The sequence below is a fragment of the Diorhabda carinulata genome, chromosome X (assembly GCF_026250575.1).
Source record: "Diorhabda carinulata isolate Delta chromosome X, icDioCari1.1, whole genome shotgun sequence".
In the NCBI taxonomy this organism is placed as follows: domain Eukaryota; kingdom Metazoa; phylum Arthropoda; class Insecta; order Coleoptera; family Chrysomelidae; genus Diorhabda; species Diorhabda carinulata.
In genome coordinates, this window is record NC_079472.1 from 32,342,993 (window position 1) to 32,363,822 (window position 20,830).

Sequence of the window (20,830 nt, forward strand, 5' to 3'; positions counted from 1 at the left end):
GGAAGCACGATGCACTCTTTTAACCGAGCATGAATTTTGATAGTAAAATTCAAGTTGTTCGTTAATAAGTCGATTCATGATTAAATTATAGACCAAACTGAACGAGTTTGACAATGACACATGACACTATTCACGCGTGATCTGTCAAAAAAATCTCTCTAGAATGGTTGTTTCTAGATTGAGGCAGATATTCTTGAAGAACGAGAATTCAATCCGACATTCGAGGTACTTATTTATTTGGTTTAATACTAAGAGTTGATTCCATTTTAATAAGGCTTAAACATACATAAACCAACCAAAACTGTACAGCGGAACGCGTTTGGTGTAATTTATACGACGATACTCGAAGGTAAACAAATTCTCATTCCGAGAATACTGATGATTCCTCAACCGATTGGTCGTTTGGTTTTCGAACCAATAATATTCTGTGGATGTAAAGCGTACACTCCTAATTGCTGAGAACGGCGAGGTGTTGATTCATTTAGATCTTCTTGATGACTTCTTGTACAGCTTCCTCGAAGTTCTCTTTTTGACGTCTTATCAGTAAATGTAGCACACAAACTATTTATTGTTATTTGAATTAGCTTCTTCTTATCTGAAGTACGATTATATACGTTATGGAGTTATCAGTTTGATAATATAATCCCCACTTTACTTAACCTCTTATTTAAGTGGATATAAATAGTTTTCTTGGAGCTGTCTTAATCGTATAAGCGGTTTCAGAGAGTTTCATTCTTATTTTGGACACCCGCTATGTGTTGGACGACGAATTCATTTAATATCTTTAATTATAAGTAATAAAACGCTTGTTTACTCAATATAAAACGATGCTCCTCTATTAGTTACACAATTACAATCAATTAAGAGACTAGATTGACCAGACCAAACAATGTCGTGTTTTGGAGAGAATTAGGTTTATGTGTTTTCATTTATATAATCAGAATATGTTTTGCTGTGTTTTTGTTGCTTCGTTAATAGTTTGCGCGTTCGAATTTTGTGGTGCCAATTTGGATTTAACTTACGCAGAAGATGTACACAGCGTCTTTCCTCGAATGGAGGTTAAACGAATCAAAAGATCTCTTGAAGACGTAGATGTAAAGGTGAGGTCAATATTACGCTTTCGTATATCCAAGAAAAAGCTACAGAATTAATTCAATTCAATTCAAACTAAAAAAAAAATTAAATTATTGACAACGTACTTCCGACCGGATACGAAGAAAAGTCGTAAACACTACACGGGACGAAAGTTGAAATCTTTGTTCCATCATGACGCGCAGGGCCGAACTAGTGGGTAAACTACGTGAGCACGCAGTCTCAGGTTTACAGAACGAGATGCAACCATCAACGTATCCGTATATATTTGTTTCTGTGTCTGTATATATAGTTTAAAAACATTGATATACACGCTTTTAGATTTTAATTTTATTTTTATGTCGAGAATTAAATTTTACGTCGATTATTATTACTAAAAGCATGTTTTTTAGTGTTTTTAAATTACAGTTATTGAAATTCTATCATATGTCTGTGTTGTCGACAAACAATTTAAAACGAACAGTTGGGACAGTCCCCTAGAGTACATTATAGGAAACGTGCTTGTTCTCGATGGGTATTTCAGTGACGACTTGGATTTCTATTGAGAGACATTGCAATTACAAGGATTTGGAACGTCAATAGAATGTTTTAATTTTGATTTTGAACATCTCAATCTTCAATTTGATGTTTGTTCCTAATTGAATGTAACCCATCATATACTGGTGGAAAAATTTCAATAGGAGATTTCTTACTAATGGATTGAGGAATATTTTGAGTTAAAGAAAAGGAAAAAAAGAAACAGACAAGTTATAATCTTCAAAAAGGGGAAGATTATGGCTTCGGCATCAATAGCGATAACTATATATAGAGTTGTTGGATTGTTTGATTATAAAAACCAAGAAAAAAAACCTTTGTTTCGCCAAGACAATGCATGGATTCACAAATCGATGGCAACGATGGTTGAATTGGAAGACTTACACTTCGAATTGTTTACTCATCCTCCGTATAGTCCAGATCAGGATTCCAGTGACTACTGGCTAACGAAAAAGCAATTGCTGAAATTGAAGCAAAAGACAAATAATTCTACAAGCACGACATCAAGAAGTTAGAGAAGCGTTTGAATGATTGTATTGCTCTTGGAGCAGATTACACCGATGAATAATAGATTTTTGACAAAAAGATGTGTCGTTCTTAGTCACACGACTTATTTAACGATGTTAATTATTCTTTTAATTGATAATTTGTATAATTTATCTATCCCCGGTAAGAAACTTAACTCAAATGAAGAAGCAATTGCTGAAATTAAAGTTTCTTTTGAAGCAAAAGACAAATAATTCTACAAGCACGACATCAAGAAGTTAGAGAAGGGTTTGAATGATTGTATTGCTCTTGGAGCAGATTACACCGATGAATAAAAGATTTTTGACAAAAAGATGTGTCGTTCTTAGTCACACGACTTAGTTAACGATGTTAATTATTCTTTTAATTGATAATTTGTATAATTTATCTATCCCCGGTAAGAAACTTAACTCAAATGAAGAAGCAATTGCTGAAATTAAAGTTTCTTTTGAAGCAAAAGACAAATAATTCTACAAGCACGACATCAAGAAGTTAGAGAAGGGTTTGAATGATTGTATTGCTCTTGGAGCAGATTACACCGATGAATAAAAGATTTTTGACAAAAAGATGTGTCGTTCTTAGTCACACGACTTAGTTAACGATGTTAATTATTCTTTTAATTGATAATTTGTATAATTTATCTATCCCCGGTAAGAAACTTAACTCAAATGAAGAAGCAATTGCTGAAATTGAAGCTTATTTTGAAGCAAAAGACAAATAATTCTACAAGCACGACATCAAGAAGTTAGAGAAGCGTTTGAATGATTGTATTGCTCTTGGAGCAGATTACACCGATGAATAATAGATTTTTGACAAAAAGATGTGTCGTTCTTAGTCACACGACTTATTTAACGATGTTAATTATTCTTTTAATTGATAATTTGTATAATTTATCTATCCCCGGTAAGAAACTTAACTCAAATGAAGAAGCAATTGCTGAAATTAAAGTTTCTTTTGAAGCAAAAGACAAATAATTCTACAAGCACGACATCAAGAAGTTAGAGAAGGGTTTGAATGATTGTATTGCTCTTGGAGCAGATTACACCGATGAATAATAGATTTTTGACAAAAAGATGTGTCGTTCTTAGTCACACGACTTATTTAACGATGTTAATTATTCTTTTAATTGATAATTTGTATAATTTATCTATCCCCGGTAAGAAACTTAACTCAAATGAAGAAGCAATTGCTAAAATTGAAGCTTATTTTGAAGCAAAAGACAAATAATTCTACAAGCACGACATCAAGAAGTTAGAGAAGGGTTTGAATGATTGTATTGCTCTTAGAGCAGATTACACCGATGAATAATAGATTTTTGACAAAAAGATGTGTCGTTCTTAGTCACACAACTTATTTAACGATGTTAATTATTCTTTTAATTGATAATTTGTATAATTTATCTATCCCCGGTAAGAAACTTAACTCAAATGAAGAAGCAATTGCTGAAATTAAAGTTTCTTTTGAAGCAAAAGACAAATAATTCTACAAGCACGACATCAAGAAGTTAGAGAAGGGTTTGAATGATTGTATTGCTCTTAGAGCAGATTACACCGATGAATAATAGATTTTTGACAAAAAGATGTGTCGTTCTTAGTCACACGACTTATTTAACGATGTTAATTATTCTTTTAATTGATAATTTGTATAATTTATCTATCCCCGGTAAGAAACTTATCTCAAATGAAGAAGCAATTGCTGAAATTAAAGTTTCTTTTGAAGCAAAAGACAAATAATTCTACAAGCACGACATCAAGAAGTTAGAGAAGGGTTTGAATGATTGTATTGCTCTTAGAGCAGATTACACCGATGAATAATAGATTTTTGACAAAAAGATGTGTCGTTCTTAGTCACACGACTTATTTAACGATGTTAATTATTCTTTTAATTGATAATTTGTATAATTTATCTATCCCCGGTAAGAAACTTAACTCAAATGAAGAAGCAATTGCTGAAATTAAAGTTTCTTTTGAAGCAAAAGACAAATAATTCTACAAGCACGACATCAAGAAGTTAGAAAAGCGTTTGAATGATTGTATTGCTCTTGGAGCAGATTACACCGACGAAAAATAGATTTTTTACAAAAAGATGTGTCGTTCGTAGTCACACGACTTAGTTAATGATGTTAATTGTTCTTTTAATTGATTATTTCTACCATATATCTAGGAAAATCATGCATGTACAAGCTTCAAAAATAATCTTTTTACATATTTTTGTCATATGTAATAAACATTTCATCATTTGTGTCAAAAATGACTAGTTTAATTAAATTACAAGAAATTCATAAATCATCCCTGTTTAACAGTACTAATTCCATTTTTTTAAGTTTAATTTAATTGTATATTTAATTGAAACGATGCAGGTGGTGAAACTAGGAGATTGGTCGCTGGAGCTTGAATCACAAGGTAATTTAGTCCTCGCCCCAGGACTCAAAACAGAGTGGTATAAATTTAACAATGTGCCTATCTTGGAGGAACCCAAGAAATGTAATTATCATATGGGGGTCGTGAAGGGAATGAAAGGATCATCTAAGGCGGCTGTAACTGTTTGCAATACCCTCTTCAGAGGTTATTTTGAGGTTGGAAATGTTGTTAATTTTTTCGAACCACTCGATGAGAAGACAGGAGAGCATGTTTTGTACAAGAGGTAAGTTGATTTACCTGAAGAGTTATCTATGAGTATAATGTGTTATTTACTTTTTGTATCACTAATATCAACAATTTTATGGTGATACGCATATGTATTTAAGCAAAACTCACATTCACAAACGCTCCCCTACAACTAATCGGTGGATATTTAATTTGACCGGCGACACGATTGACATCGATGACGATCTAGAAGAGTACGAAGAGGAGGAAAATCAACAAGATATTGAAACAACAAGCGAGAATTTTTTCGAAATAAATAACATGACAATTGTAGATGTAGACGATTCAGATGATGGTAATTTTTCTGCGTTTCCATTTACACATCCAGAAGGAGCGTGGCATCAACTAGGTGATGATGGAGAAGAAGATAATGGATATTTTTATGATAATGAATGGACGCCAAGTTTAATACAAGGTTAGTAGTAGTTTTTGCCGTGGACATAAAGGATAAAGACGTCGATTTGAATAATTATAACCCTACTTGATATTTTCAGTTATTTTTCCGACCTCAACTTGAAGATGTCGGTATTTATCAATATATTTGCGCAGGCGTTAAGAGATTATCGCTGTAATTACAGCAAAAATTTAAATTTTTGAAAAGGAAAACTACAACATCATTTAGAACGGTTAGAAAATTTAGATGATCAATGAAAAAAAGGCTTGAAAGGAGACCATTTTGAAAAATGAAAAATATGGAACTAACTATAAAATCGTGTATATAAGACGGTGTTTCAGTGTCTACAAATCCAATTAATGGAGACGCCTGCAAACTTCCCAGCGTGTTGGCACCTATGTGGCTGAAATTTTGCGCCAACCGAAACGTTAATGAATTTGCTAATTACTACGTACGCTGACATCCAATTTTCCAGCCATATCGCGTACAGTACTGCGTTGGATTTCTAAAATAACTTTTTCTACAGCGCTGACGCTGTTACCAAGTTTGCCAGCAATTCTCAATTTTTTCAGACAGCGGAACACCATTCATGCTTTTGAGTCTTGGAAAGACACTCATCCCCGAATTGGTCTAGTAATTTCCATTGAATTAAAGCGGATTTTACATTATCTTTGATCAAAAATAGAGTAATTATGCGTTGCACAGCATACACTGTTTATTCCTTCTCGCTTATAACTATAAGTACACTAAAAAGTGAGGTTAGGTAATCGTATGAGACCAGTCTAATATCCATTGCTGCCACTTTTTAAACACTAAATTTTTCGCGCGTTTATTCAAAAATTCGGTTTGTAGAATCCTCGTATTTACCTGTCTGTGATTTCCACTTTTTTCCTGACAATAAATTTTTCTTTTTCTTTTATTACAGTTTATCGTTCCGACCAACTTTATCAAATACACAAGTTGGAAATGAAACTTTTTGTCGATATATTGCCTTTTCGAGAGAATAGCTGAAACCCAACTAAATCTTCTTATTTAATTTACTATTATTCTGTTTGTGAAATGTTAGTCAGTATGTCGATAAATCTCTCTGATGTTTTATTACGAAAACAGCAAAACTTTGCCGTTCATTTATTGGTAAACTTATGAATTCAACATTGCCGTTAAAAATAACATCAATAATTTTGTATTAGAGAAGGTGTCAGTGTTTATATTGGAAAATTCTTACGCTGATAAGACTAGTTTCTAATTCTATGTAAAATAGAACGACACAGCGTTGGTTTGATTGTTTTAATATCGGAGATTTGACGCTTGACGATCGTTTGTACTCAGGTCGTCCACATGCGTGGGATATTGAGGTTAGGGTGTGTTCATCTGCAAAGCTGGTTGCCGGAAAGTGCTCACAATCTATCCATGCTTCTAGTTTACAGATAAAGCCTGTTGGATGCAGTTGGATAGTTGACAAATAGTACTTGGTTGATTCAGGAGATACAATTTCTCTAATGAGGTATTTAGGATAAGCGAGTTAAACTTTAATTCTAATAGAACGTGTGTTCGAAAGTGCTGGAAAGAGATATTCATTCAAAAGAAAAATGAAGGTGAAATTTTGCAAATAACTCGGACTTTATGCCGACTTTCGAAATAATTGAGGGGATCAAAAATGTAGTCCAAAAAATTTCCTACAAAAAATGTGCCCTGTAATTTTTTCCTAATCTCAAAATTACTCTTACAAAAAGCGAATTTCTTGTTACTAGTTTTTTTGCAACATTGCATTTTCTGCAGATTACTCAAAAAAGACTTGAAATTTAGAGGTATATTTATGAAAGATAATGCCGAGCAGGAAATTACCTTCGAAGAAGCTCAAATATGATATTCCTAACCTACAAAAAAACTCGAAAATGCCAGAAATCCTCTTTTAAAATCTTGATTGTTGTAAGTTCTCTAAAATTAAGTATGGGACAAGGATAATCCATAAAAACTATTCTTGTGAGAACTTTATTTATAAAAAATAGAGAAAATATTGAAAATCGAATATAAGAAATCAATTGCAATCTAGTAGATTTCATCATCACTCTGGAGCATTTCTTCCAAGAGGAATTCCGTGCTCGTTAGGGTGTGTCTTCACTGTCTTCTCCTGCAGGACTGATTTCACCGTCAAAAAATTCTTCCCCCAACTCAGCAGGAATCAGATTCGTGCATGAATTTTGTGAACACGACTCGCACAGGCTTCTAAATAGCAGTTCAGCCTTCTTACAAGTAAACAACTTACTACAACATTTTAGGCAATCATTATTAAAATCTCTGACGGCGCTGGTGGTTGCTTTAGGGGACAAAATGTTTCGAAACTCCCATCCCCATTTTACTGGATCTAAGCTGATATAGGAGAGCCATTCTTGAACCTGGAAATACACTCTTAAGCAATGCAATTTGGCTACATCTGATGTTGGAGGAAGAGACTCTAGATTGACCACATTTCTCTTAACAACATCCTTTAAAAAACACGCATATCTATACAAATCGAGGCGCATTATATAAAGCAAAAATTTCATTCACTCCATTTTCAGCTATACACTCTTCTGTACTGTCAAACCTTCGAAACGCTTCAAGAGCTTCTCTGAAATTAGATTCAACTTTTAATTTTTCGAACGTCTTAAACGATTTTGATGAAATTTTGGTTTTATTGCCCCAAACCCTGAATGAACTTCGATAATGGTCGAAATCGAGGAATTTGAAATTGGCGTGGAAGTTATGAAGGTTTATCTATGTTTGAATCTTTATTAAGGTCCATCGTTTTGTCTATGGCTATTCTAATATTTCGAATGGCTATAACTCCGGTATTTTTCAAGATAATTTGAAACATTTCAAATGAACGTGTAAAATATAAAGTTTCCAAAATCTCTAGAACAAACAACAAGACGATCTTCCGGATATATAGGCCGGTTCCATCAATTCCTTGTTAACAATAACTCCATTTTCTCTAGAATAAAGTTGAAACTACACCTAAACAAAGTTAATTTCATCTAAACCAACTGACGACATCTCGTTAACAGCAGCTTAAACTTGTCTTCAGCTTTGTACATGAAAAGAGCTTGTTACCAGCTCTGTACGTGAACGCACCCTTCCAAGGGATGAATCAGTAGCAAATCCACCTAGTACCAGTACTATCTGGGACTTTCTGAAGATACCATACATCGCCATTTAAAATCTTCAGCTAAGATCTATGTGTTACAAGAATTGACCGAGACTCAGAGGCAAGAGCATTGAACGGCTGAAAGTCCTAATAGGAATAATGAGGCAAGATCAGTACAAAGAAGCATTCCGAAATCGGTTAGTTTCGCAGCTTAGAGGATGGTTTCTGAATTCACTTTCGTGATCACAGCTTCTAGAAAAAATTATTCATGTGTATAATCTTACAATATTGACTTTTACTTACATTATTTTCGAATTTTCTTCAAAACTCAATAAACCGAAACGGTAATTAATATTTTACATGCAATCTTGCAGTGCGTCTAATAATTTAGCCAGGAACTTTTAGAAAAACCTCATTTTCGTCTTACATTAAATGAAAAAATTCCATTTTGAAATAAATTTCAGTAAGAAAGTCCCCGAGCGGTTCCATTTTATCGCCCAGATGGATGGAAATTGCTGTCGCCGTTGACCATACTCTAATTTCGTTCCATGGACGTGAAATGGTAGAAGAATATGTTTTATCTCTATTGAATATAGTGAGTATGATAGTTTTTATTTGGTAATTTCTATCTTCATATTGCTAGCTTGAAAGAACATTTGCCGTGGTAGTATCGGTTAGGTTAAATTCTATGTTTAAAGCTTTTAGTCAACTCTGGATCACCTATAAGTCGAACTGCTGTCTTCTGTATTGAGTCGAGCATCTAGGACTAACTCCAAATGTGCAAGCGATATTCCAAACATGGACGAATCACCGACTTGTAAAGGACTAGAAACTGTTTCGGAGTATATACCTTGTGGTCTTAAAGAGAGCTCCAAGTTTTGTGAAGCTGCCATGGCTAAATTGACCATTGCTTTCAACCTCAACAGTTGATGATTCTGTGAGCAATGTACAAATGTTTCGTTTACACAAAATGTGTAAGAAGAAGAACCGCTAGGTGGGAATTCGATCGAGGAGGATATTGACACGAACCCGCAACCATCATCTCGCTTTTTGTTATGATGCTGCTCAGTGTCGATTCGAAAAATCGAGTTTATTATAACAGATTTGTAATAAGTCGGTTAAAGTTAACCTCAATATTTCGATTTTTATTTGTTTTTAAATACTACATGGTTGTAAATAGTTTATTCCTTTTCAAGTCACGTTGCAATATTGGACAATCTTTATATCTGTAATAATATAGATTCCTTTCGCATATCATTATTTCAAACGATGTTTATCATTCTAGGCAATTGTTTGTAGTGTGTAGTAATTAAAAAATACGGGAATGAACGTTAACATGACTGTATTTTTTTGTGAACATGATTATCGTCGTGAGTAAATTCAATTAAAAAGTTTCAACACAAAATTACAAGGAGCTTTCGTTCCAGTGGTTAATACCTTCGGTTCATTTGTTCTCATAGAATATCCCAGTTCATTTATAAATATAATTATTTAATACGTGCTCAAACAACAGGATTCCTCTGCTATTCCTTTTTGTGCGGTAATCCTGGTTTTGTTCATTACATGCTTTTATTTACTTCATTCCAATCTTGTAGATACAGACAAGAATATAAATTCGATAAAACGAATGTGTTGTTTGAATTTTTGGATAATTATATTCGTATTTACCAATGTAAAATTATATTAAAAGTCAAATAGTTCTTGAAAGAATCGATTTTAACAATAAACACACGTTCAATTCAAAACCTCGCTGAAAACAACACAGTAAACAAAGCTTACGTCAAAGTCAACTTTTAGTTCTGTCAGTTATACACGTTACGTGATTAATACTAAAAAATAGAAATGTGTTTAAATTGATGTTAACTTTATTGTAATAACTCGTAAACAGATTGAAGAATTTCAAAAGGTCCGTCGATATTTTTCCATCTCAAAATATTCAACCAAAATTTACAAGAAACTCCTGCGGTAATTTTCTGAGTATTAATATATTATTAATATAAAATTACAAGTATAATCTGACACATGATTGATGTAATTTTGAAAATTCTACAGATTCACAAATTGTACAAAATTATAAACACTATTTACCACTGATAAATTGAAACGTCAATTTTTTATCAATGTTTCAACAATTATTAATAAAAAAAAACTAATTTTAAAACAGAAGAGATCTAAAATCGAGAACATTTAGAAGCTTCAATAAATTAAGAATTGCTATTATCCCGTCTCACGGTTTTTTAGATATTATGAAATGTCAAAAGTTAAGCTTACAAGTTGATGATTTGTTATATTCGTATTTACTAATGTAAAATTGAATAACAAGTCAAATAGTTCATAGAAGAATTGATTTTACAAATAAACACACATTCAATCCAAAACCAATAACAACACAGTAAACAAAGCTCACGTCAAATTCAACTTTTAGTACTGAAAATTATACACGTTACGTGACTAATACTAAAAAATAGAAATGTTCTTAAATGTATGTAACTTTATTGTAATAACTCGTAAACAGATAAAAGTACTTCAAAAGGCCCGTCAATGTTTTTTCCTTCTCAAAATATTCAAGAGAATTTATAATAAACTCATTTTCTGGATATATCGGTTGGTTAATATAAAATTACAAGCATAATCTGACACATGATTGATGTAATTTTGAAAATTCTACAAATTCACAAATTGTACAAAATTGAAACATCAATTTCTTATTAATACTTCAAAAATTATTAATAAAAAAACTAATTTTAAAACAAAAAAGACCTAAAATCAACAACATTTAGAACCATCAATAAAATAAAAATTGCTATTATCCCGTCTCACGGTTTTTTAGATATTATGAAATGTCAAACACAACTTTCAGTAACTGTCAGTTATTCATGTTACGTCAATTATATCGTTGTCTCTTTTTACATTTTCTACTGTCAATTTAAAAAAAAACTATTACGTATGTTTTTAGTCGGTCTTGTGACGAAATGTCCTTAAATCGATTTTATGTTGTTATGTTTGATTTCTATTGACAGAAGAAGATAGTACGTAGAAAATATGTATTGGATAAATCGTAGATGGATCGTTTCTTCTTTATTTGTTTTATTTATCAGAACTTTATTAGGTGAGTGCTATATATCAAGATCCATCGTTGGAATCAAACATGAAATTGGTGGTAACCAAACTACTTATGTACGAACATAAAAAATATCGACATAGAGTCATTAAATCGGGAAACGCGAAAAAGTCTTTAGAAAACGTCAACTCTTGGAATAAAGCTCTACATGCTTCTCTACGACCTGGCGAGCCGGTACACGATGTCGCCATTTGGTTAACCAGATCTGACATTGGCGGACCGTCCGGATATGCGCCTGTTGGTGGAGTTTGTGACCCTAAAAGAAGTTGCGCACTCAATAGAGACGAAGGTCTAACTAGCGCGTTTATAATCGCTCATGAAACTGCGCACATGTAAGTTAATTAAACATTATAATGAATGCTTAAATATTCAGTAGAAGATGTCAAAGTTGTTTTATTTCTGCACTGGTTAGACGACAAACTTTGAAACAGTCAAAAATTCAGTCCATTCAGAAGGAAACTTTTATTTGTTACAGTTTGGGCTTGAGTCATGATGGAGATGAAAAAAATGACAATGACTGTTCTGATGATATTCTGGATGGAAGTATAATGGCTCCGATGGTTTCTGCTACTTTCAATAAATTTTATTGGTCCGAATGTTCCAGACGAGAATTTAAAAAAGCTAGAAGGTGAAATAATTTTTTTTATATAATTCTATATTGATTCAAGTAAACTTTCATTCTAAATCCGTTAAAGTACAAAATTTGTCGTTAAATTTCCTGTAATTAACGTCTGCGGCATTTACATTGTTGTCAGATCTTTAGTTTTACTGAGCATCTAAATGAAAGTTATTGTATTAAATGGATATGACAAAATCCCAATGAAAAGTTATATATACTTAATTGTAATATTTAAGTAAGTTTTATGTAATATCTTGAGGATATCAAAAACTAAAAATGTAACGCCATAATATGGGAAATGTTCTAAAAATTCAAAATTTATAAAAAACGAACGAGCCATTTTAAAGACTATTGAGGTTTTTTCTCTTTTTCTATAGAACTCAAGGGTGGATCCAGGGTCTTGACAAAGGGGGGTCATTAGTATTAGGACGAGTCTTCCCCCCAAAACATGGCATTTTAAGTCTTTTACCCACAAAATATAAGTTAATTACGTTATTTTCGACAGCATAATGATGAATTTTACGCAATTTTTACTTTAATCCTCAATTCCTCACCGACTTTGAAACAAAAAACCAAGTTAATTAATCAGGGTTTAGGGGGGGAGTCATATAGTCTTCCCAGTCTCTCCAATCTTTTACCACTCCATTTATTTATCGTACTGTTTGTTAGTTACCTCTTGTGCTACTTGTCCTAAGTTGGAATTTCTGGAACCGTTGGCGATATTAATACTGAAGACACTGTTTACACTACCACTACACCAACACTCACAATTACACTGTTATCGTCTTCAGAGACTTGATTTACCTCTTTTATACCAAATTTTCTCATCAATAAACCTTCTTCCGCGAAAATTAATTCCAGCGGACAAATCTCCTTGGCGGGAATCCTTGACTACGAAAGTCAGTCTTCATTTCCTTGAATATCGTTTAATTTACTTTCCACTTGTTCCAGATAAGTTTGTCTGCGCTTTTTTTATTTCTTTTGGTCTTATTTTGTTTATATATCTAAATATCAATTATTTCTTCTTTCTTATCCTATTTATTCTCGTTTCCTTGCTATTTTTCTTAGTTGTTTCATCCTTGCTGCTATCAGTCTACTCCCTGTTTTGTTCATTACCTATATTGACTATCGTTTGTCCCCTACGCATTCATTTTTCCTTCAATTTCTCATCAATTTATTTCATTATTTTCGTCTCTACGATTCTCATTCCCTTCTGCAGTTTTTTTCCTTTTCTATTGTTTACTCCAAATATTTGATCATTTCTGCTTATATGTTGGTACCTCCACAAGCTTTTCTTATTTTCATTTTCCTTATTTGCACCAAGGACTTGATGATTTCTACTTTTATGTTGTCACCTCCACAAGCTTTTCCTATTTTGATTTTTCCTATTGTTTTTTCCTCGACAACAACATATGTTAGTAATTTTCACAATCGAAAAAGGTTGCATAAGATTTTAATACTAATTCTCCATCCGTTCAATCATTTTATTTTTAATTAATGAAATTCAATAAAGTAGTTGAAACTATATTTATAGTAAGTGGTTATGTCTGTTGAATTCTCCTATCGAAAGCCTGGGAGAAATTCCATTAAACGCTACACTCCAAGCTTCATTTACCATGGATCAACAGTGCAGGATGGAGTTCGGGGAAGGGTGAGTAGTTTGTTTTCATTACATAATTTATTTCGCTTTTGATATTTTTTTATAGCGAACTTTAGGTAGTAAGGGAATATTTAATAATATTCTACTTCCAATATTAAATATTAAAAGCTTTGTACTTCAGTTAAATGCGGATTGTTTGATGTAGTAGATAAATATGTTGAAAAATTCATATTTTGGAATAAATACAGTGGAGTGGAAAACTCGAGAACCAATAATTAGGAAAGAATAACAAGCTCCTTATTAATTATAAGCCAAAAATGTTTTGACTCCATTAGCTAATTAATTACTTTAATCAACGATTGATTGAAGTGATTCTAAAATGTATTCTCGGAGTCTATTTTATCTTGGAATGAGTTGTTGAACGATTAATATTGGAGAAGACCAAAAGCTCAAAGGATCAAAATTTTGCCAACATATACTGCGAAAGCTGGAGAACGACCCCGATTTATCCAATTTTATAATATGGACCGTCGTATTCAATAGAACAAAAGAAAAATTGAATTTGATCAAATTCTGACTAACCACACATTAGGAAAATATTTAGGAAAATATGTCTCAAACTTAGGGAGTTACTTTTTCTTCACGAAGAAGTCATCATATCATACGTAGTACTGTTTTTGGGTTGTTCGGCCGTCTGTTATCTTGAATTATCATCAAAAAGATCTACCGGAACCTGGTGCAGACACACGCACGTGTGACAAAGTTCACGAATGGGTGTTAAACAGGACATTCCACCACCTACTGTCATTCTGACTAGTTTTTATCGTGTTTAACGAGTAGTCATCTCAATCCCTTCTAGTTCTGGAAGGTTTTTTCTTCTTGTTAATGATTCAAACCAGTGGCTAATGTGTGTGTGTTTCGCCGCCTCGGGTAAACCCTTTCTAAGGTTATTTAGCAAGATAAAATCAAATCCGAGTGGTCCTTCGTCTTTCTTACAGTTATATATGTAGTTATTCTCGATGTATAACTAAGCATTTGTTTATAAAGTGGTTGTCTGAGCTTGTATTTATAAAAGACTCGGGTAGGTCCAACTGTTCATAGACGATGCCGATTGTCTTTCTTCAGACTTGCACGATCATTGTCGAATGTCTTTCTTCGATGTAGAATGATGTTGATATTCCTTTATGCGCCCTCTGTTACCGATGGGACGTAGAAGACTTTGTATAGTTTCGAAACATTATTTTTGTTCTAACATTAGTCATTTAGATGTTTGGATCTAGTAGGTTAAGCTTCATAATCCACATTTCCTTATGGAGCTAGTTCAACTACTCTCTACGTTGTTCAGGTATATTATGGCTTCCATTTCCTGGGTCTCGTCATCTGGAAGGGATCTTCCTTTTGGAAATACCTTGAGGTACCCTCAGAAAAAGTTTTTTGGTTGTACGAGTTTTCAATACTCTACTGACGGTCCAGATCTCGCTCACTCAGACATTTAACTATTTGTACCTTTGAGGGAACTTTCGTAAGGACGTTGATTTACCGTAAATATGGACTTGGTAAAGTGCAAATGTGTCTTTAGGATCAATAGAAAAGACATACTGAAGCTTGTAGTAAAATTAAACGCGGGTGAATTTATAGTACACACCCGGTATATTATACTTATCGTTTTACATTTTTAGATAATTCTTCTTAACAGATTTTTAATATAACGTCGATAAATATTTTTTTAGGGTTTTTTTTATGATGTAATTAGATCATTAAAGTGAAAACTGAAAGAGAATTTTTTATAGTAAAAATTTGGATTTTTCATATAATTGAATGTAATAAAATTTTGAAAAGATGAGATGATATGCAATTGTCTTATTTTTAATTAAATTATTCAAGGTACAAAATGTGCACAGCTTTCGAAATTATAGAACCATGTTCTCATTTATGGTGTGGTCACGAAAAAACACCCCTAGTTTGTAAAACTAAGAAAGGACCACCATTAGAAGGCACTGAATGCGGGTTTGGTAAAGTAAGTTTATATTTATATTTATCTTCATTATAATTTTATACGAAGAATTCGAAAAAACAAATGACTGTATATCAATATTTAAGAACCTTCATAGTTTGTTTATCCAAAATTATTTTTATTGTTACGGAAAATCACTTTCACACATTTTTTGTTGCTATTCCTAAATAAACATTCGCCCATTCAATCAATTCCACCAAGTTTGGTTATAAATAAAAGTTTTTTCTTTAAATTTGAAATTTGCTAGATATAAAAAATGCAAGAAAAAGTCGCAAACAGTAAGAACATTAATAAAGAAATAATAAAATATCATAAAAAACAATGTTTAATAAACTACTCTTCCACTAGAGTTACATGAAAAAACTGTACAAGGCCAAATTATTTGTGAAATATTTAACTAGCATGTCGGTGAAATTTTTTGGAAGTGACCAAGCTTGTTTTACGTGTTTGTCAAACAATGTATATATTTGACGTACTTGATTGACGTCTGAGTTTGTGTTTTCTCTCAGTTTTTTTTACACCTACGAAGAACTGACTGAGCCTGAAACTGAACAGAAAACTGATGCAATCATCCGTTGTCACAAAGTAGTATTTCAGCCGCGGCGTACACAACATTTTTTAGACGACGCATAAGATCCAAAACTTTTTCAATTCTACTGAGGAAAGAAAATCAATAATGGAGAATCATAAACATTTTATTTATTGAACAATATAATCTACTTTGCAATGTCAATATTAATTATTTGCAAAAAGTAATGTTGATTATTAATATTTATAGGATTGGATGCAGATGGAATATGAATATCTCTACTAGATGTTGATGGAATCTCTGTAGATGTGTTTGTGTGTTGTGATTTGTTGATTGATTCGTATTTGTAGTGGAAGAAAGTATTCCGTTAGCAATTTCAAATTTGTTTGTTATTAAGTCATCTATATAAGCATTAAGGTTATCCAAAATCATCGAACTGAAACTGTCAACTGTCAACTGTCAACCTAGAGTCACATTTAAGGAAGTTAAAGTTGTGTACTCCAGAACGCAACTTTCGGTATGTAAATGAATACAGAACGAACAACTTTTAGATGGCGTCGTCTAAAAAAGATATTTGACTCGTCGTTCGTCTAGCCGACGACACATTGAATTGATTTTCAGTTTCGTTGGAATACCATGAACTGTCAATTTGCAATTGCCGGACAAAAAGATAGAGAAAATCGTCATTGAGTCATTGACAAATAAGCTATATATAATTGATTTGTTTGCATGCACTCTAATGGATAGTTTTTTAGGACCAGTGTACAACCAAGATGATTAATATATATTAATATATAAAAATACACAAAACAATTTCTTTTACACATCTAGCGTTGCAGAAAAAATGACCTTGGTTCCAATTTTTGGAACCGTTATTGTATAGACAACGAAATATCATGAACAAATGGGAAATACATCATTTTTACTACCATCGGATCTTCGTCAATAGCGGTTAGTCTATTACTATATTCCATACTACGAAAAGAAGTAGAAAAAGGGAAAAAATTGTTTGAAATGTATCTGGTCTATAACATTAGAAAATTCCCAGGGGCTAACAAAGACATTACAACACGGAATCGATACAAAATTGAAAATAGAAGCAGTTTGGATGAAAAGGAAGCCGCTTAAATTCGATACAAGAGAGGCATTTTGCTGAAAACGATAGTCCGAAAATCAATAACCGATTACGAGAGTATTATTTAAATTTATATAGGAAGAGAGTTAAAATTCATTTAGATGTAAAGAAAAATTTTTAAAAACAAAATTAACCGTTGTTAACTAAACCAATTTCAGAAGCATTCGGTCATGAACTCAAAGCTGTTTTCAGTTTTATATCATCTAAAATATATTATACTTATAATATCTTGGAAAGCCACGAAATTAGAAAAGCTTGAGCTGGCCACACTGCATATACTCGATTTGCCATATACCTCAAAAGATTGAGGCAACTCTTGGTGTTAAATCGACAATATTTTTACGTTTTTTGCGTTAAAAAACTCATTACCTCATTCGCTAAACGTATCTTTAAAGGTGATGAAGATCAATATACAGTTCCAGCAAACTGATACATTATAAAATATTCATCTTCAGCTCAGGTTTGTACTTCTCCAAAGAAAGAAGTAGGATGTTCATGAGCCACGTCTGCTTGTCGAGTAGATCTTAGGTAGGGAGAGATTTTCTAGCTTACTGACAGCTGACCTCTCTGGTATTTCTCAGACCATCTGGTCTCGGAGCCTTGATAAATTATAGGAGCTGATTACCTGCGGGCTGGAGACTGTTGCAATTAAGTTTCTAATTTTCGGTTTGCTTGAGTAATCGAATGTAATAACAATCGTTTTTTGCTATCAGTGGGGCACTTACCTCCCTGCCCATCATGTTTTTTATTAAATTCGTGACGATACTAGATTTTTATTAAATTGAAATCATTTATCTTTTTAATAATTTTCAGTGGTGTGTGAACGGCTACTGCGAAGATTTTGCGAAAAGAGTCGAGAGGATTCCGATTGTTTTGAACCCGCAAGATGGTCAATGGGGTGATTGGGGTCCTTGGGGACCGTGTACTAGAAGCTGTGACACAGGCGTGCAATTCAGAGCAAGAAAATGTGATAATCCACCGTAAGAAACGCAATTATCTGTTTTTCTTTTGATATATATTTTTTGCAGCGTCTCGCTTCTTATTATATTTGATTCGAGATAGTTAGTTGTTGGAAATTGGTGATACTAGAGGATAGACAGTGTCGCGCATTTCGTTTTATTTTCTAATGAACGGTTATTAATAATATTGACGAATCTTCAACATTAGCTTTGCTCGTGGTAAAGGTTCTGAACATGTTCTATTATCAGATTTATACGCAGGACCGCGGAGAGACTTTTGGTGGCCAATTGAAATTGAAACTTTTTCTTTCTATACATTTTGTTTAGGTCATCGCCTTTCTGGAAGGTTTTTGAACTGTTATTTATCATATACACCTGGACACATTTTTCTCCCATTAGAGATACTCTTCCCTCTTTTTACACTCCATCCCTCCATACGTATGTGATGATAAAATCGTGAGCTAATTCGACATCATATTATAGCACTTTTGCTTTTAATTCTGTATATACATGGAGGGTGTCCCACGACGAGTTAAAACTATCTGTATATGGCAAAATACTTATAGTAAAATCTTTGTTATTTTGAATGGAACACCCTGTATATTGATACATTTTTTAAATTTACGTAAAATTTTAGTATACTTTTGTCAAAGAACTTTTTTCGAAAAATGCATACTCTTTGAGTTATTAATATTTTTGTAAAAAATTTGACCGTTGCAGACCCTTATAAATTATTTTTTTACGCGAATACCCTCAAAGATATGAAAATAATTTCCACTCGGTTACTTTCAGCAAGGTTGGACGTATTTGAATGTATGAAAAAAATTTTTCATTCTATACACGGTGTGTATAAAAAATGTTCAAAGTTTAACTTCATAGATATCAAATTTCTTTATTTTTTAAAATAGAGCCACTCGATTTTTTCTATTTTAATGCATCTAGGGGTGAAAAATAAGGTAAATTCATGTATACGTTCCTATACCTAAACCTTACCGTTATCCAGATATTAAATGTTTTATGTAAATTTGCTTCTCCTGCATCTCTAAAATTTTACAGAAAACATTTAATATCTGAATAATGGTAAGGTTTAGGTATAGAAAAGTATACATAAAGTTCCCTCATTTTTCACCCCTGAATGCATTAACATAGAAAAAACCTGGTGGTTCTATTTAAAAAAATAGAGAAATTTGATATTTATGAAATTAAACTTTGAGCACTTTTTATACACACCCTGTATAAAATAAAAAATTTTTCAGCAAAGATTCAAATACGTCTGACCTTGCTAAAAGCAACCGAATATAAACCATTCTCATATCTTTAAGGGTATCCTCGTAAAAAAATAATTTATAAGGGTCTGCAACGGTCAAATATTTTACGAAAAAATTAATAACTTAATAAGTATACTTTTTTCTAAAAAAGGTTAAATACAAAAGTATACTAAAATTTTACGTAGATTTAAAATATGTGTTAATATACAGGGTGCTCTATATAAAATAACAAAGTTACAGTCTACTTCCGGTTCGGCCACCTTCGAAAATATTTTAGTTAAAAAGATCGTATCCGAAAACCCAAACGTAGAAATTTTCATGATTTCAATAAAAGTATTTTACCATATACATATAGTTTTAATAGTTAATAACTGTCTAAGTATAACGTATCAATATGCCCAGCTCTAACAAAGAGACTCTAATTTAGATTTAATCAAAGCTGAGGCTATTATAATTTTTTATATATAAATCCAACCGCAGGGTGTCAACTAATGACAATTAAGAAAGCGTTGTAAAAGTTTCACGAGAATTCTTAACGGTTAAATAAATGAGAAAAGTTTTTAAGTACACAAAAATACCGTCACGTAATATTTTTAGGTTATGATAGATATTTTTCATAGCCTATCGTAATAACGTTTGTTTTTTCTCCGAGACAACGAAGGTATTTTTCGTTGCGTTCGTTAATGACAACAAAAATGAGAAAAGTTTTTATTATCTTCCCAACAACGAAGATGTATTTATTTGAAATTTCTTTTGTTTGACATTCGACGACTTTGCATCTTGTAATGAATTAATATCAGAAGTGTGGTAAATGAAAATAAATTGGTATAAAAGGATATTTATGTTACAAATGCTAGTTTCCGCAAACAACATATATGTAATACTCCCATATGGACAGTTCTTATGGGAAAAAACGTTTCTACGTTAGTATTTATTTTCTCTCTCATTAGAGACAGCTTATATATACTGCGCATGCTTCATGCGCGCAAACGATGCGCAGAACTAACTGATGCACTCGGAGAAGAGAGAGAACGAAACACTATTTGTTTCACTTAGTCGGAACAGCTTATAGAAACTGTCTATATAGGAATATTACATATATGGTAAACAATCGTACAGGAACGTACTTAGGGCGAACTATTCATGATTTATATAATAAAATCGGATTGTTTTGAACTGGATTCAGTAACAAATTAATTTAATAGCGAAAGTTATAATAAATTCTAAGTGAATAGTCTGCAATTCCCAGAAATCGGTAAATATCAGTC

The 20,830-nt window shown here is 32.5% G+C and overlaps 1 protein-coding gene across 1 annotated transcript in view; it reads left to right on the forward strand.

Annotated features, from left to right (window-relative positions):
- Window positions 1-840: 840 nt before the first annotated feature.
- LOC130901361 (A disintegrin and metalloproteinase with thrombospondin motifs 2-like) overlaps window positions 841-20,830 on the forward strand; it is a 31,134-nt gene continuing 11,144 nt past the window's right edge. The window contains exons 1-9 of the mRNA XM_057812686.1: window positions 841-1,100; window positions 4,511-4,794; window positions 4,898-5,211; window positions 8,782-8,912; window positions 11,427-11,770; window positions 11,914-12,066; window positions 13,592-13,708; window positions 15,542-15,674; window positions 18,149-18,315. Of these exons, the coding sequence (XP_057668669.1) occupies window positions 918-1,100; window positions 4,511-4,794; window positions 4,898-5,211; window positions 8,782-8,912; window positions 11,427-11,770; window positions 11,914-12,066; window positions 13,592-13,708; window positions 15,542-15,674; window positions 18,149-18,315 (1,826 nt within the window). The 5' untranslated portion in view covers window positions 841-917. The remainder of the gene's footprint in view (window positions 1,101-4,510; window positions 4,795-4,897; window positions 5,212-8,781; window positions 8,913-11,426; window positions 11,771-11,913; window positions 12,067-13,591; window positions 13,709-15,541; window positions 15,675-18,148; window positions 18,316-20,830) is intronic.